The sequence below is a fragment of the Cryptotermes secundus genome, unplaced genomic scaffold (assembly GCF_002891405.2).
Source record: "Cryptotermes secundus unplaced genomic scaffold, Csec_1.0 scaffold630, whole genome shotgun sequence".
Lineage (NCBI taxonomy): Eukaryota > Metazoa > Arthropoda > Insecta > Blattodea > Kalotermitidae > Cryptotermes > Cryptotermes secundus.
In genome coordinates this window covers 597002-616122 of record NW_019720573.1, presented here as the reverse complement: position 1 = coordinate 616122, position 19121 = coordinate 597002, and the positions used below count along the sequence as shown (strand labels likewise).

General features: G+C 41.2%; 1 protein-coding gene across 1 annotated transcript in view; it reads left to right on the top strand.

Annotated features, from left to right (window-relative positions):
- Positions 1–19121, top strand: part of LOC111869367 — a 40408-nt gene that overhangs the window by 15533 nt on the left and 5754 nt on the right. Inside the window, exons 11-17 of the mRNA XM_023860852.2 lie at positions 423–613; positions 7908–8179; positions 12277–12414; positions 13771–13927; positions 15264–15449; positions 16712–16905; positions 17864–18014. Of these exons, the coding sequence (XP_023716620.1) occupies positions 423–613; positions 7908–8179; positions 12277–12414; positions 13771–13927; positions 15264–15449; positions 16712–16905; positions 17864–18014 (1289 nt within the window). The remainder of the gene's footprint in view (positions 1–422; positions 614–7907; positions 8180–12276; positions 12415–13770; positions 13928–15263; positions 15450–16711; positions 16906–17863; positions 18015–19121) is intronic.

Below are 19121 nucleotides of genomic sequence, written 5' to 3'. Positions count from 1 at the left end.
CCCCCCCCCCCCCCACTAAGCGAATTAAAAAAAAACTTCATGGACTAAGAATCTTTCTTCAGATATTGGTGGCTTCTCACCTAGTCGAGGAGTTTCTGTCCGTTTAATGGAAGTGAAGGGCCCGTTACTCTGTTCGCAGCAGTCCACCCATAAACATTATCCAGCCAAATTAATCCACGCCATATGGTCTCTTCTTAATTTTAAAGATACTTTTTAATATTATTGTACTATCTATAATTTATAAGGATTTTAAAAAACAGTCACATTATGGCTAAGTCAGAGGAGGGTATTTTATTGCTGAGCCGGATGGCGGGTAGAGAGTACTCTTCACTTAACACTTCCATAATACATGTCTTCGGATTTATTTGTACCCAGATCCTTTCATAACGATTGTAGGATCATTTACGGAATTCTTATTACAGATACCCCACACCCGAGCCAGACCCTCTGCTGCAGAATGCCTCATGGAAGCCAATCAGCAAATCAAATTTCCCTTACTTGAGTATTGACACTGACCTCAAAGTAAGATACAGTTTAAATAATGGGCATGCAGCCTGGTGGGCCAGACTGTACAATAACTACATCCCTGACGCGTCGCCATGTTGGCCGTTCCGTTCGTCATGAAACCCTAACACACAGGGATCTAAACCAGACGTGCCCCGGACTATCAGAGGCGAATTTGGGCTGATGGTGACATGTGTCATGAATGTATTATCGAAAACAGAATCAAGCAGATAGATTTAGAAAAATTTATAAATTCAAGATGTTACATCAATTCTATACGTCCGATTTTTTCATAAATATAAAAAAGTTAAAATATATACCATTTCTAAAGTGATAAAATCCTCAAAAATATCAGGCATTTTAACATTTTCCTGCATGTAACTTTAAACGTTTTAAAGCATTTGAAACATAAAACAAAGTAAACATGTTGGAAAATGTAAAACCTCAGAGAGAAACTGAATGAAACAATGCGTCAAGTACAACGGAAAGGAACTCGATCTGACATAGTTCTACCGAATGAGCGTGTGGTTGCGCAGTAACATAATGCACAAACCAAGCCCAATGCAAAGTAACACGAGTATATCCTGTTTAAATTACAAAATATTAATATTCTAAAAATCTTTCAGGGTTATTCAAATGCGCGTATATAGAAACATACACACTACATCGTAAAAGATTTGATCATATTAAATGTTATTAGTGTAATTATATCATTAAATATTTTTTCTGTCATATATAAGTATACTTGTACATATAGCGATGTTAAAACGTGTGTTTTATTGCACACTGCAAAGATGATTAAATTTAATTTAAATGTGTAATATATCTGTGAACGTGAACAAAATCAGTGTTTTCCTACCCGACACTCGTAGTGCAGCCATAGATGTTACGTCAACACGTGAGTATTGTTACTAACGGTAATATAAGTACTTTAAAGGAACCGAAACCAAATTAAGGAGAGGATAATAAAAGTGATCAAAGGCACAATTTACAACTCTTGAATGTATTTCAACAAATTCGGCAACGAAACAGTGAGCAGCTCAGTCTAGCAGTGTGTTGCTCTGGGTAACTCCGATGTAGCCTAACTTATCCTGATACAAACCAAAACTAACCTGGCAACGCTGTGAGGTCGATCAGAGTGAAATGTACTAGTACATGAATTGTTGAGAATTTGGTCCGACAATTTTAGAAAATATTGAGAACTGAAGAGTATTGAAGTTATATAAAATATCTAATTTTCAAAAATATAAAGAATTACAAAACATAACACTTCCTAAATTCGCATATTTTCAAAATATTGGAAACCTGGAAATTCTGGTAATTTTATGAGAATGGAGATATTCGAAACAATCAATGAATTTTAATAACTTTGCAGAACATGACAAGCTACCATCACACAAATTTGGGCATTAATTAGAAAGTAGGGCGTTTGGTCGGTCTTCAGTGGCACATGGTTCATTCAAAGTTTTGTGAAAGTCGGTTCGGAAATTGAATTGTGGAAATGCACAGATATTGTCTACACGGCGCTTCTTAAAACGTACAGTATCTGATCTGCTGACATTACATAATGCACCATAGCAGCACTGAGTGGTTTGACTTCACTTCACTGACACTTCCTTTCTGATCCCGCTGGGGAATATTCAGTTTGGGATCTCAGGTGAAGTGGGTTAAAGCTGTGCGTAGCAGTAGCACATTCGCACAGTCAAGCCGGCCGAGCGCTTTATGCTTTAATAATAATATATTTACTTCGAATTTCAATACTAGTCGTCAGATCCTTGGTGTTGGGGGATTTGAAGTGGTGTATTCCCAGACGATAAATGCGACGAGGCTGTACATATAGCGAAAATCGCGACGCGATATTTTTGTTACACGCAACACCAGGCAGCTCCTCATGTTGTATGGCTACTAGCAAACTCCCATGGTCCCCACCGGTACTATCACCCCACACCGCTCAAACAGTTCGGCGCAACCAAATTATAAAAATACGATGCAAGTAACACAGTAACTGATTTGTAGAATGTGGGTATGTGTTCTTTGAAACGAAAGCTTCTGCCGTGGAATATGAATAAAACATTCGTGTTTCATACGTTGGATGTCAAGAGCACCACAAAGAAAGATACATTTTGGGTAGCACAAGTAGATATTAAGTTGCGCTCGGGCTCATCCATCACTCACTTACTTACTTATAGAGCTGAGCCCTTCTGGAGGAGCTGCCAATTCTGCAGCTACTCAAGAATTTTCCAGCATTTTATGGAACCCGAAGGTTCATTACCGTGTAACAAAAGCCTTCCACTGGTACCTATCCTGAGCCAGATCTATCCAATCCATACCATCCCATCCTATCTCTCTAAGATCAATTCTAATATTGTTCACCCACCTACGCCTTGGTCTTCCCGGTGGTCTTTCCTTCTGGCTTTCCCACCACTATCCTATACGCATTCCTCGTCTCCCCCATTCGTGCTACGTGACCTGCCCAAATCATTCTCCTTCACTTGATCATTTTAATTATACTTGGAGAAGAGCACAAGTTATGAAGCTCCTCAGTATGCAGTTTTCTCCTACCTCCTGTCACTTCATCACTTTCCGGTTCAAATATTCTCAACACCCTGTTCTCAAACACCGTCACATTAGCTTAGGTCGTTTATGCAATGAATCCGTTCAGGTCCGAGGCTTTGTGTTCATTTGCGTAACATAATGAATTTTACGGTGAGGAGTTGTTAGCCCCACGCCCAACCCCCAAAGCTGGAGTGTCGGCTGTCCGCGACTGCTTATCCAATATATTCGCAGCTTCCTTCCGCAACCTGAGGACGCGCCATGCCGTGGTGATAGGCACCCACCCAACTGTTTTGTTGCGTGTTCGTTTCTGACATATTTCCTATCGCAAGCCATCGATATCCAAACGTTTCTAACAGTGGAGTCTCATTAATTATCAACAGAGCCACATGTACATAAAACCCGCAGAAGTTCAGCTATTGCATCTTAGATATTACCTGGGATTCCTACCAAAAACACGATTCAGATTGGTTCTGTTCCTGTCTTCAGGCAGTATTAACATTTTCACTTCAAAAATCAGATCAGATTTCTCACACACTGCAAACAGTGAAACGCACTCGTAAACTGAACAGTGTCAGTACACGCAACCTGAAGTTGTTTTCCTATGTTAACGAACCCTACACACCAAGCTCCTGAGCTCGGGACCTACTCAAGTCAATAGCTCCCATTGTATTCAAGTGGGCAACATGCAGTTAAATATAATGTTTCACTTACCACAGCAGAATCACATTGCTGTAATGAAGGATGTAAGTCGGATGCTCGGGGAGAGTAGACACAGCTTGCGAAACACACACACACACACAGTATGAAACGGCAACTGGATAACCCCAACACAACTTACTATTAAAACACACGCTGTTCTACGTATTACACTGATCTGGCCGGTGTCAACTAAATGCGTCGTGAGTTCGATTAGGTCCGTTAAATTTTTTGGCCAAACAGAAACTTCTGGTCAGTTCATTTCCCGCTTTCTTGCTTTACATTTCCGTCTCTTGTGAGCCAGCGACAGTGACTAATGTAAATACCTTGACCTTATTGGTTATTGGGGTGGGGTGGGGGTTAGGTGCTGTACTGATTTGATTCGTTTTCCTTCTCTCTCCTGACAGGGGACTCAACCAATCTCCATGCAACTCTTTGCGCGGTGTTCTTTAAACAGCTTCCTATTTACGGCAAAACAAAATCTAGATCGATCTAAATCCTGGGACCGTTCCTAAGAACTTTCATCGGTATGACTGTTATACATATCGTCTTCTTAACATGAGGTAGAGCCATTCTAATGTTAAAAATTCGTACCAATTTCAACTGGTGTTACGAAGACTCAAGTAAGGACTACTGATAGAACAGCCTTCCAAAAATGTTGAAAATTTTCCTGAGAAACATTCAATTGCATATATATATATATATACATATTAAATGTTTGCAACCTTTACATAGGCACTAACAAAAACTGAGCCGGGATAGTGTAGTCGGTATAGCGACTGGCTACGGGCTGGAAGATCGAGGGGTTAATATTCGAGTCCCGGTAGGTTCAAGATTTTTTCTTCTTCGCGTCATCCAGACCGACTCTGGGACCCAACCAGCCTCCTATCCAATGGGTACTGGGGGTTCTTTCCCCATGGGTAAAGCGAGGCTGACCACTCACCTACAACTAGTGCCGAGTGGATGTGGATCTACACACCCACTCCCCCGTACACCTTCATGGCGTAGTGCTTAATTAGTTAAGCACAGGCCCAATTTTACCTTACCTTTTACTAACGAAAGCTACTGCTGCCAAAGAACAGGCAAACTGAGCACCTGTAGTCCGGACACAGCTGGGACCAGTCAGTCCTATTCTGACCAGAATATTCATAGCTTTTCAGTCATTTCCGAAGAATTCCAGGTGAGTAGCTACTTGTTCCCCGCCACAAACATTTCCTCTCAGTCATTTCTAATTTACAGTAACTCGATAATCATCTTAGCATTCAACCAGTCAACGGAACAGGATCTAAACGGAGCGTCCGCTTTGTTCATCTTCTTAGAATTCTTCTCCAGTGACTCTAAACGGATGTCCGGATACATAGCTTCAAAAAACACAAAATAATTGGTTCCTTCTTCAGCGTCATTAATGCGTCATGCAATTATTATGCATAATTCCATACTTTGTTTTTCTTCCATTAAGAAGACTATGCACCTAGCAGCCGTAAACTTCATAATAGTCGCGAGCTGTCTCACCAGTTGTACAGCATCTTGCAACATCTTCATTTTTTGGCGGTGTATCCATTCCACAAAGAGGTCATGACGCTGTGCCATGGCGGTATTACCATTGTACGTGATGTATGATAAATTCCACCGCCTACATTTTGATACAATATATTTCTAATATTGCCTAACTAACGTTGTATTGTATTTTAGAAGTTACAGTATTCCATTAATCCAGAAATATCTGCCATCTGCAGTCCGTTTATGTTACGTGCTGACTAATGGAACAGCTAATTTCAAAATTGCACTGAAGCAATTCTGTAGCCCACAACAAAGTCTACTGTATTGTAAACACGCAACAGACTGCTTCAGAAGAGAATTTAAAAAATCATAAGTTAACAAACTTTTAGTATTTTAGCATGGATTTGGTTGGTGCTACAAGCCGGAAGATCGCGGGTTCAAGTTCCGATGAGGTCATTGGATTTTTTTCAGTTGACCTAATCCTTTCAGCGGCACTAGGCCCTGGGGTTGACTCAGCCTCTAACAGAAATGAATACCAGGAATTAATAAAATAATTTTCCTGGGGAGTAAAGCGCGGCCGGCGCGTAAGGCTGACAACCTTACCGCCATCTTTGAGCCGATTGTCTAAATAATGTGGGACCCTCAACGTCTCACAACCCTATGGGCCTCCATGGCCTGTTACAGGGATAGCTTTACTTACTTAATACACCGACAGTCGTGGGCAATTAGCATAGTAAAGTCGACTAGAAAGTAATTAGTAACTCATTGAATGCACAGTTAGTTTTGCATTGCGGCATGACTACTGAAAAGAAGAAATTAGATCAGCTGAAACAACAATGAAGATACGGTCCTCTGGAATGCGACGCCGTGTAGTTTGGTAAACAGGTGTCAACATTTCCGAGGATCTGCTGCATCACTTCCCAGATGACCACGTTCATCGCCGTGGCATCCTAAAATCTAACAAAAAACGAGCTCCTTTACAAACTGCGCTCTGTTTAAAAATTGCATCCATATCCATGGGCAGGAGCTGAGGGAAATTCTACTGCTATTCCAACAAAGGTTGCTGGTTTGTTTGAATTCATTGGCAGTTAAAGTAAGTTCTGGGGAAATTTAGATTGAATTTGGAGATTGGAGGCAACAAAAATGGGAAATATTAATGCAGAGATTCTGAAACACGATTATTCAGACCATGAAATCAGTGACATTTGTGCATTCGGAACGGCTGAAAACATTTCAGCGTTAATGATTATTTGATTACACACAAAAAAGCGCTTTTCTCTTCTCCTAAAGAGCAGGAGCAGCAAAGAGCAGAGCGCAAGCTTGGATTACTTCCGATCTAGAACAATAAAAATGGACCACAAAACAAATTTAAGTTATTTCCAGCCTGAAACAAGTTTTACGAACTACACGCAAGTCATCCTGTTTTAAGTGTCCTTAGCTCAAGTAAACTGCACGACGAAGAGCACTTGTAGAAAGTTCTCTCTCTAAGCTACAAGTAATTGAGAGTCACATGGAGATACATAAGCAATATTGCATTACAAGCCTATTGTGGTCTTCCTGACACCACACAATCAACTTAAGCCCCATTTCTCTCCGGAATGATAACCACCAAGCATTTCTGTCTTGTGACATGCTGCTCTATCAAGTGGTGCTTCCAAATATTGCAACTCTGCCTCACATGAAGAGTGCAAACTGTAAATTGTGATTCCGTTGTTCAGCTCGAACTGAGGCCGAAGTCCTTTCTCACATTTCCTGGGTGAGACCTCGCCAGTCTCTGGACTGAGGGCCATGTTTTCTCGGCTGTTCGAGGCCACATGTCCAACATATTCGCAGCTGCAGTCCGCAACCCGTGGACGCCACGTGCTGTGGTCTCAACGTGATCTCAATAAAAGCTGCGTGCTTTTTCTTTATACATCGTTCCACAGTATTTCAGGGCCACATATTAAGGTCGCTTCTTTCGTTTCTACTGTAGAAAGTGGCGTGATCCTCACGTCAATGCTACTCCGTGATTTTAGTCCGCAAGCGAACTATACCGACCGACCGAGCTACCGCCGCTTGTCGGCGAAGTTAGTGCCAATTTTAGCGGATAGAGAATGTCGCGTGGTCAGCGCAACGAATTCCCACGGCCGTTAATTTCGGGTTTCTAGACCGGAGCCGCCATTTCCTTGTAATAGCTCCTCAATTATCATCACGGGCCTTAGTGTATCCCGTTCCAGGCACACTACTTCTCAGAAAAAATCTAGTAGCTCCCGGAATCGCACCCGGGACCACTAGACCACAGAGGCGGTTACGTTCATGCTACTACAGGAAGTAAAGTGAAACCTACTAACTGGCGTGACCTCTAGTAACGAGCATGCGAATGAAGTAAAAGTTGTCAGGCGAAATACACACACATAGGCCCTGCGATACCACAAAGCTACCTTCCCGTGCAAAGTACGGAAACTAGGCCGATATTGAAGTGAAATCAAAGTGGTATAGGACCAGCCACTCGTATCTGGAACATCTTACCCAACAAAAACTTCTGGGCATTACGCTCTGACTGACAGCTGTCTGTAGGATGTACGAACTGGTGGTTCTGTCACACACGGAACATAAAAAAATGTCAATTGTATTGTAATTATAAAACTGAATATCATTACAAAAACGCGCAGAACCGGAAGCTGTAACAAAGAGAAGACTAGCCAGGCAATATTTATATGAGTCAGAAAATGTGAAGATGTACGACAGTAGGGCTATGGCTTCGGTTAAACTTGCAATCTTAACTCTCACAATCTGCAGTGTGACGGGAACAGACCTTCCCACAGTCAGGGTGCAGCAGGGAACCCTTCAAGGAACATATTTCCAGACCGTATGGGGCAAGGAATGTCTCGCTTTCCTGGGCATTCCCTATGCTAAGCCACCTGTTGCCGATCTCCGATTCAGGGTAAGTTACAATTCAAGATCGCATTATCAGTCATATTCACTGCGAGTAGTAGAGTAACACGTTTCTTTAATATATATATGTAAATCCGTTTCCTCTAGGCTATGGACCTAATGTTGTGGGGAGATCTGCCTGTCCAGATCACCTGAAGAACTTCACTATGAAGAGCGTCAGTTCCTGGTAGGATCATCCATGTTAGACAGGTCGAACTGTAGGCCACAAATAATCCTCCAGGTTGTGCTGGGCGTGAGGCTAAAATCTCACCTCGTAAAAGAATACAGGCCAGGAACCTAAAGATGGATGCCAGATATATGAAGTAATTGGGGCCCCGTTTCTTGAGTATCGTCTCGTATCACAGTGACATATGCGGGTTTGGATTAGCGAATCGGTTTATTGGATCTTCACTAGTTGTAACTACAAATAATTGTACCACTGTCAAGATTATTCTAATTATAACACAGGTGAAATCTTCACAGGTCTCCTATTCACTTCCCTTATAAGCACTACGCACTAGTCTTCACGGGTGCATAACACGGGCACTGTAACAGTCTCACTGAAACACAAACTCCAAGCATTACACATGAATGAAGACTCCCAATCACACTTCACAGGTCGACTTATTCCTCTTCTACGACGAACTCAGAACTGAATCGTAGCACCGTTTCTCTTAAGATATCTCCTTTGCACGGACTCCTCGGAAAACACCGTCTCCCATTGTTGTGGATACATGTTTACCGCTTCATTGCTTTTTCTCGGCGCGGTCCGCATAGAAAACACAGTTTTTCTTCTATTGTTGCTCAGCAACGCGTTGGTACAATCCAATAGAGTATATATAGCGATCATAAATGTGGGACAATATCTGCATTCGGAAGCCATGTCGTGTTAAGACTTTCGTAAATACAAGAAGCTATGTCGTATAGGGAGGCGGGCAGGGGAAACCAGTAGACAGAGAGGCGGCTGTTTGCTAAGGAAAGACTGCAGTTCTCGCTTCACCAAAATTTTGAGTTCTACAATTCGACACAACATAATGCTTGCACACATATACAACATTACTATGCATCATGCCAAATTCCATCAAGATCCGCTCAGTGAGATTTGAGTTTTAGCACATACTGCATTACCAATGTCAGTTAAATGGGGATTATTTGGAAAATCAGAAATTCCTTCGGGAACAGTTTCCAAAGGCATGAACTTTATCGGGATGCGATTATTATGGGCTGCAGTTTTACGTGTTTGTATGATTGTCAATGCTTCTTAAGGCTCGCCAGGCTTGTGTTCGTCGGGAGACTCGTCTGGTTTTTGCTTGTGCTCGTAAATCTTCGTCCACACTACTTCAGTTGCTCGCCAGGCTTCGGCGCGTGCGGGTCCGTATATTTACTCGTAGTGTATATAGGCTGTAGTCGTAATTTTTAATTAATTGGATACAGTTTTGAATTAAAAATTTAAAATTTGCCTGTCTCGTAACTTGTCATATTGTCCACATTACTCGTGAGCATAGCGAGTCACACGAGCTCGAGCATGAGCACGAGTAATGTGGACTCTCTTTACATTTTTAAATTTTATAATTTTTGCTGAACAAATTTTTCAAACTTAAGAAATCAAAATTCGGTCTCATCGATAAATTTTATTGTAGATTCGCCATTCAAAAATTTCTCGAAAACCCACGTGACGAAAATAATAGGTCGCTTTTGTAAACTTTTGTTGCAAACTTGCTTACAAGTAGCGATAAATTTTAGCTTTTGTAATCATTGCTCTTTGTAGGAATGTGAAGAATTTTAATAATTTAAATCAAAACTGAATAAATCCCCCAAACAATTTATAATTATCTTTTACTGATGAAAATATATTACTTACTTTTGGAGCTGAGCCCTTCTTGAGGCGAAGCAAAATCTGCAGCGACTCAAGAATTTCCCAGCATTTTATTGAACCCGAAGGTTCATTACCGTGTTCACAAGAGCCCTCCACTGTTCCCTATCCTGAGCCAGATCAATCCAATCAATACCATCCCATCCTATCTCTCTAAGATCCACTTTAATATTGTTCACCAATTTACGCCTTGGTCTTCCCAGTGGTCTCTTTCCTTCTGGCTTTCCCACCAATATCCTATATGCATTTTTCTTCTCCCCCATTCGTGCTACATGCCATGCCCACTTCATCCTCATTGACTTGATCATTCTAATTATACTAGGAGAAGGGTACAAGTTATGAAGCTCCTCATTATGCAGTTTTCTCCAACCTCCTGTCACTTCATCCCTCTTCCGTCAAAATATTCTCAACACCCTGTTCTCAAACACCGTCAGTCTATGTTCCTCATTTAATGTCAGAGACCAAGTTTCACACCCATGCAGAACCACGGGCAAAATTATAGTTTTGTATATACTAATTTTTATGTTTTTGGACAACAGACGAGAAGACAAAAGTCTCTGGACTGAATGGTAGCAAGCATTACCCGAGTTCAGTCGCCTCTCAGTTTCCTCCAGAGTCAGGTTTTGATTTGTTATCGTCGTTCCCAACTACCTGAACTGTGACATATTTTGAAAGCATCTGTTTTCTATCGTAATTTCATGATTTTGTCATGCATTTTGGTGACGAGACAGCAACATGTACTTAGTTTTCTCTGTGTTTACTTATAGACCAACCTCCTCAACAGCTGATGTGTCCCGTTTAATTTCAGTCCCACCTGGCTTTCCTGGACCTTCCTAGCATATTCTAAAGCAAACTTGAAGAGCAGTGGCGATAAAGCATCTCCTTGTTTTAGACCACTCTGGACAGGAAATTTATCAGACAGCTGTTTACCTACACGCACTTTACTATACGTTTCGTTTAAACACATTTTAATCGTGTTATATTTTAGCGTCCTGTTGCACTGATTTAAGTTCATGATTTGTTTAATCCGTCTTGCAGTGCGTACACTTATCTATCTTCTTCTCTCACTCTCACTACATGTTTCGGCAGACCCAACAGCATAACGCACGCAGTCGCGAGAACAAGACGCAACAGAAACACAATACACACGATAGGGAATAAGAGTTCCAACAGAGTAGGATGAGCATGACTGGCGTAATAAGATACGACGTAGCGATCGGGAATCCTGAACAGTTTTAATATTTTTACGATTGACATTTGTCAATATATATGATGGACATATATTTTAGTTATTTTAAAGTGAAGACAAGGCATACAATGTACTAGTTTGACGTGAATTGAGTAGCACCTGAAGATGGCATTTTTATGCCGAAACATGTAGTGAGAGTGAGAGAAGAAGATAGATAAGTGTACGCACTGCAAGACGGATTAAACAAATCATGAAGATATTTTAATCGGTTTAACTAGATCCATGGGTATCCCAGAGTCTATCAGAGTATTGTACATCATACAATAACAATCTAAAAATAACTCCTTGTTGAAATCAACATGTAACACCAAGAAGACAGCTTGCTCCTAATCACGGCAGCTATAAACTGAAATTCTACATAAATTACAAATATTTGGAAATCACAAACGAAGCCTGAGACCATATACGAAACCCTTCCTGCGTGTCACTGCAGTATATGCAATTGTAGCAGATGATAGGACGACATGCGCCTTAGTGCGTTCATCTGTGTCTTCTTTGGCTGTGACATTTTTGTAAAACTTGTAATTGTTTGATTGTCTGCCCCTTTCCTGTCCCTAGGTACTGCGTCTATAGCGTATAAGCCACAATCTCTCCATATTCGGAAGAAACATTCGGAAATTGAAATTAGCGAAGAAATTAGGAACTCTATGCATGCCCCATTTCAGTGGATTGTGTATTGTTAATTTCTGTCTTCGCGGCTTTGTACTCAAGTTTAATTTTGCTGTCGTGCTGTAACTACATGATTTCACCAGCAAGAAAAATTAATGAACAACAAAAATCTGTATTTTTCGGTTGAAAGTTATTTTCCCTGCATTTCCTGAAATATTCATCGCATCGAAACCAATAGACATGAGTTTTACATAGCCAGTTTTCTGAGCAACGCTTCCGTGGAGATAACCTACGCTTTAAGGACAGGCACGACTTCGCTAGAAGGGAATGTCTGGAGTCTGTTCTCCTGCTGACGTGTGGCTGTTCATTTGTTTAGGCACCACAACCACCGGAATCATGGGAAGGAATATACAACGCCACCGTCGAGAGAGATTGGTGTCCTCAGCGCCATGTAATGGCTAACACGTACGTGGGCAGTGAAGACTGCCTTTTCTTGAACATATACACACACAAGGTGGGCCTAGACTTCATTTATTTCTTAGGGTAAAGCCTACCGAAATGTAGCCCCTAACTGTACATTAAGAAATCATTTTACAGATGTTGGAGAAACTGCATTTCATGTGTTTCTACTTCATCGCCACAAATTGTAATAATTCGGTCTCTCTATGTAAGTGCTTACCAACATCCAGTGGCCTATAACAGGCGAGAGCTCAATGCATGCAGACCGAAAGCTGCACTATAAACTACATCAAAATTTGTACACCACATATTAAATGAATATAGTTAAAACGTTAGTTCAAGTCAATTCAATTCTTTATGATTTATGTGCTGAACCCACAGCCGCAAGGCCAATTACAGACTCAGCACAACGCAGACAGAAGTAGTTCCATATTGGAGAAACACAGCGTAAAGTCAAGGAATAATGAAAGGTAATTATTGGAGGAAGACAAATTAATGCATGTAATTAAACCAACAAATCTAAGTTGCTATTGACAACTGAGAAATTAAAAGGATAGATATTCAGAAAGAATAATAATTCAGTTTAATTGTTGTTTCTGTTCATGCAAATAATAGTAGTAACAATTATACCAAAACTTTGTGTCAGTATATAACACGACACGTTGCACCGATGGGGATCCATATCGGTAGTTCAGTAACTGTACGTATTCCTATATATAACTGCCTGATGATGGTCTTGTACGGCCGAAACATGTAGCAGCAATAAAGATGGAATTGTAAAACTGAGTATGTGTGTTGTGTTGACGGTTAACACAATTCCTATACATTAGGTCCAATTTCGTAAAAATTCCGCAGTTATTGCAGTCCTCATTTTCTGGCCGATTGAAGCCAGTGGCTGCTTAACATGGCCCATCTGCAATTGCGCACATACAAAACAACTCAGTTACAAACTTTAAGCTAACGAAATATAAATTTATCAGCCTTCCCTCTCAAAAAGAAAAGAAAAAAAAAAAGGAATATGAAATTTGTGAGATCGCCACGCTGTCTGTATCTGCATCTGTCTCTGTGTATGTCTCACCTTTCAACTTTCGATCAATGTCCAATTTTCGCAAACTTTGGTATAAACGTTATACCATTACAGGCCACACAATCTCATGCTTGTTAAACACCTGCAGGCGTTGCGCAACTTGGCAGTCAGAGGAGTTTGTGAACTGCGGAAATCCGTGGAAAGTATCTGTCAGGATAGCTGACTTCCGAAACGATATTTGAATCTTGTGTCTCCTGAACACGAAGAAGAGTTAACCACTCCGTAATGAAGGACGGTTTCATATTGCTACAAATTTAGCGATGAGACTTTAAGCGTAATGTCCCCTAGCATAACTCACTTTCGAAATGAATTCTGATTTCACAGCTACCGGAGAATGCAAGCGACTTGAAAGCGGCGATGGTGTGGATTCATGGCGGGGCTTTCAAGTTGGGAACTGGATCGAGTGCCATGTATGGGCCTGACCACTTCCTTGAAGAGGACATTGTCGTAGTAACCATTCAGTACCGCATTGGAATTTTAGGTCCGGTAATCACAGAGCAAGGCTGAATGCTTCATTTCTGTGTAACATAAGTTGTTAGACTGATATAAACGCCCACAATTCCTACACGCTCTATCAGGAATAGAAATGGATTCTCAGAACCGCATAGACGCCCCAAAACCGAAATAGCTACAGATCAGTAGCAAAACGCGAGAAAACGAACACCACATGTTAAAATGGAATCATTACAAGGCGGACTCATGAGTCTGTTCCTACACACATGTCATTGCTGGCACTTTATCCACCAAAAATCCCACTTGACCAGACCCGGGATCGAACCCGGGCCGCCGCGGTGGGAAGCCAGCGACTAACCGCTTGACCTACGGTTGCTGGCAATTAATAATGATTACTTCGTAATGAATTGAGCATAACTTCCTTAAAATGAAACCTGTGAAACTGAGCAGACGGCATCTGCTAGTGTCCACTCCCGTTTCCAGCCCTAGGCCCAATAATTCTGCATGCCAGAGCCACTCTTCAGGGAATGGATCGCGTATTTTCAAGTAAGTATGAAGCAGGGTTGGCAAAGAGGACAATGGATCAAAAACATGCGTGTAGCCTGCCTGCAAATTAGCTTTCGGCGGTTGTCGAAACATCACGTCCCAAAACAGCAGGTGTCACTTCTTTTTCCAAAATGCTTTAGAATTAGTCAGTTTCTGGACATATGACACTCTCACTTAAAACGACTTGTAACTTCTCCACGATCTTGCAGTGCCAGTCTTTGTAAGGTCAGCATGAGACGTACAAATGCACCACACCCAGGAGAATCCAGACATTTGGGAGACGGAGTTTAACGTAATTGTGTTAATGTCCAGACCCTACAGATGTCTGGAGAACTGAGAACGGAAACAACCACACGTGCTGCAGACAATTAAAGGACATAATAATAATAATAATAATAATAATAATAATAATAATAATAATAATAATGAACAATATGCAACATTTCGTGGTGCGTTAATTTTATGGTGAGGGTGTTTTTCCTGCCCACTGAATTCTGAAACTGCATACCGAAATATGTCCCGTGTTAGCGACTACTTGCTTGTTCAGATGTCTGTATCTAGCGGCCATCCCCTCCACCTGACATCTGGCAACATGCCGTGTTATGGCGGCAAGGAACCCACTTCGTTGGAAGTCCGTGTGAAAATAAACTGTTCGTGCATTCAATTTTTGGCTCTATACAAGCGGCTCAAGGGACAGTGTGGTTAGGTACTTTTCTTTAAATCTTCATAGAACAAAGACTGGAGAGAACTGATGAAGATTTGAAATTGTGGAACACATACCTCGTGTCACAAAATGTCTATATTCTTCTTACATTTAGGGTTTCTAAGCCTGCCAGAGGCTGGAATTCCCGGTAACAACGGCATGAAGGACCAAGTGATGGCTCTGAGGTGGGTGCAAAAGAACATCGCAAAGTTCGGTGGCGACCCTAACAGGGTGACCATCTTCGGGCAGAGCGCCGGGGGTGCCAGTGCCCACTTCCACTTACTGTCTCCGATGTCTTCAGGTAAAGTGGGGCGTTCATGAATGAAGCTTTCGGAAAACCGTGCCTGCCTGCTACAGCCCCACGTCTTTGTAGGCCTGCAGGTCCCTTTCACGACAAAATAATTATAATTTTTAGTTCATCATGTAACAGAGACCACAGACTTCTTGCTGTTCAATAAGTTCTAACCCCAGAAGCCTTCATTTTGCTTTTGTTATTCTGTTGGCGAATTTGCCGTGCTCATATCCAACATATGCTGAGGATTCCCCGAACTCTAATACAACCGATCAACTTACACGTAAATAACTTGATTTAAAATATTACCAAGTTTAGTTGCACTTTTGAACATTGTTTCCTGCACGTTCTGATAAACGTAGAACCTACAAGTATTTTTACACTTATAGTAATGGAAACCACATGTTGACTTTACAGATTGAATAATACTATATTGTATATTCTAGAGCACACGCACTAATATCGTAGTTTATATTTAAATATACTATTCGCTTCGTTTCTTAATCATGAATTAGGTTATGTCCTCGTAGGTGGTAGGGTAGTTGGTTGAGGCACTATACTACAAGCCGAAAGGTCGAGGATTCGAGTCCCGATGAGGAGGAATTTTAAATTTACCTAATCCATCCAGCTACAATATGCTCCTGGGTTCGATTCAGCCTCTAACAGAAATGAGTACCAGCAATTTTCGTATTCTGCCTGAGAATCGCTGTGCTAGGTGGAAGCTTAGGTTTGGGTCACTCATCAATCCAAGATATTGAAGCGTAAAGTATGTGCAAGTTACTGGTCCACACCAACCTATAGATATGACCTCTACATAAGGAGCCTTTGGGGGGGGGGTAAGGAATGCATGGAATTATATTTATAAGACAGTAATTAGTAATAACGTATGTGGTTCTTTCGTGTAAATTTAGTGTTAGTATCCAGGTGGAATAAATATATTTTTGTCAACTTTAAGCTCTACTGAAGAAAGTAACAGACTAGTGGTTACTGTCAGAAGAATCCAAAAATATTTTGATCTTTTTCGTGTGTGTAGTTTCATGATTCTCTGCACCAACATACGAAATAATATGTTCTCGTGTGCCCAAAAACTTAACGCAGTTGCGATAATTGTAACTTGGACAAACTCTTTTCAGTTCAAGGCAGACACAATTCGAGAACACACTGTATTGCCCTGTTCTGAATTGTCACTGGATACTCAAGCTAATGTTAATTACTAAATTATATTTAATTTATTTCATAGTCTATTTTCGCATTACATTACTGTACTTCAGACTTGTTTTATGGAGCCATCTCACAGAGTGGATCGGCTCTAGCGCCCTGGGCCTACGCGGAACCTGAAGCAGTGAGCAAAGCGGCCTTCGAGTTTGGCAAGAACGTGGGTTGTGAAACTAATAACGCCACTGAACTGCATCACTGCTTACTGCGACAGCCGGAGACATCGCTGGTTGACGAGGCAAGCATGAAGGTAATAATAATAATCATACTCAGAAATCAGACACTTCCATTCCAAGCAAATTCTAAAGGAATCTGAGAGTCGAGTATAAGAGTGATGGTTGCTCAGTTTCGGGCTGCGTCCCTCTTCCATTTTCTATTAACATAACTTTCTAGTGGAAAGTGTGGGTCATACCTACTGTGACGATATAGTTCAAAAGAAACACCTGTCATTGGGCACTCAAGTCAGTAAACTACATTTGTGTATGTAGGTCCAGTCACTCGACAGAACAACACACTGAACTTGAGCACAGTTGTACCATCACTCGAAGCGATCTAAAGATTGCTCTGTCCGTTTCTACATCAGTTCACATAACAATCCTCGTCCATTTATTTAAATTGATATAATAACATAAATTATAATATTGATCGTAATTACAATATTATGCTAAGAACACCAAATTGCATAAATCTCATTTTGCACAACGTCTATGGCGAGAAATTAGTAATGTTTGTTGCTAATATGGCGTTACACTTGAATATATCTTTCTTATTTTCCATGTTCCATATTCCCTTCCTATCCGCAGACAATGTCTGGCAGCTTCTAGCGCGCTGTCCTAAATTCTTAACGTAGCAATCTTTGTGGAATTATTATATCCACACGTGTTTCACCTTAAGAACGTTTTAACCAGCATTCAGAGTTTAATGAAATCTGATTTGAAAATTAAGACTCCAAAGACTTCCATTTTCATAGTATCAGAAATACCAACATGGCGGCCACGCGAATTTTTGTTGTGAGAGGAACACTAACGCATATTAATATAATGTAGTGAAATTCGAAGTCGTAGAAAGATTTTCGTAAAATGTCCAGATTCTATTAAGATAATGCAAAACAACAGCATGCGCACGCGCGGACACACCGGTTTTGTGAATAAGTGGAGCCGGGAGGCTAAAGTACTGAAGTCTTATTGTCAGCAAGTGGCTCATTCCAGGTGCAGTTCGTGCCAACACGTGAATCTTCCAGTGAAAGCGGCGAGGAGAATTTCCTCACAGAACATCCAAAAAATATAATCTCTGCTGGAAAATTCCAGGACGTTCCGTTCGTCACGGGCACAATCCTCTATGAGTCAGCATTCTTCCTGGGTAAGTTTCCAGCAAAGTTGCTAATCAGTTTCCGTCATTTAAGTCACCTTCAAAATGATCCAGGTAAATGTGAAGGGATCTAGGAAAAATACAAATAGCAGATAAGTTCCCGCCGCCCCAACTTTTTTAAACTTTTATCTTGTTATACAGCAATGAAGTAAATACTCGTAGAACCCCTGAACCGAGAGGAAGCGCCCTTGTGCGGAGAGTCGATACACAGGACCCAAACCCGCATGTGGTTAAGTAGAGATTTCGCAGAACAGGACTCCCCTGTCCCTCTTGCAACTGTATGGTCAAAAGGGCGCCATATCTCGAAATGTATGTCTTCCAAACAAAACCGCACGCCTGGGGTTACAGAGCTTAGCAGGAGGGCGATTTCATTAAGGCGACATACGCTCTTGCAAGTTCCGGTTCTGCGTAACATCTGGAACTCTTCATTTCAGTAAAATCATAAAGTCCTTCGTGAGAAGCTAGTAGTGGCTCAACTAGTTACATTTCACCATCTTCTACGGAACAAAAAACGCTTAGGTCTCCCATGCTGTGTTATTCTTTCAAGTTTTTCGAACAATATTTTGTAATGAAGAAAGCAGTCTTCTGGGATTTGGCACAGTGTATATGTGGTGTTAATCGACGTTTCGGAGGAACGTATCGCCTCATCTTCAGGGTAGAAGGAAAAATATAAGAAATCCGCAAGCGAAGAGACCGCGAGAACCGGTAAAAGCAGAATGGTTCCTCCGAAACGTCGGTTAACACCACATATACACTGTGCCAAATCCCAGAAGATTGCTTTCTTCATAGTCACCGCCGTGAAAGCCTCAAATCTTAAATATTTTGTAACCTTTTTCATTTCCCCCTGTGTGTGGCATGCCCTGCTAATTTCATCTTATATTTTTGTTTGATCAGCCTATTAAAATCAGGTGAACTGTAGACATTATGAAGCTCCTCCATATACGTTTCCCGTCACTTTCCTCTCCCTATTGCCTTGTTCTCAAAGATCATTTTGTGTCTTCTGCTCATAATGTAAGGGGCCAAGCTGCAGACCCATGCAAAGCAATGTCTGCAGTCGTATATTTATGTACCTCAATCACAGCTTCTTTCGGAAGAAAG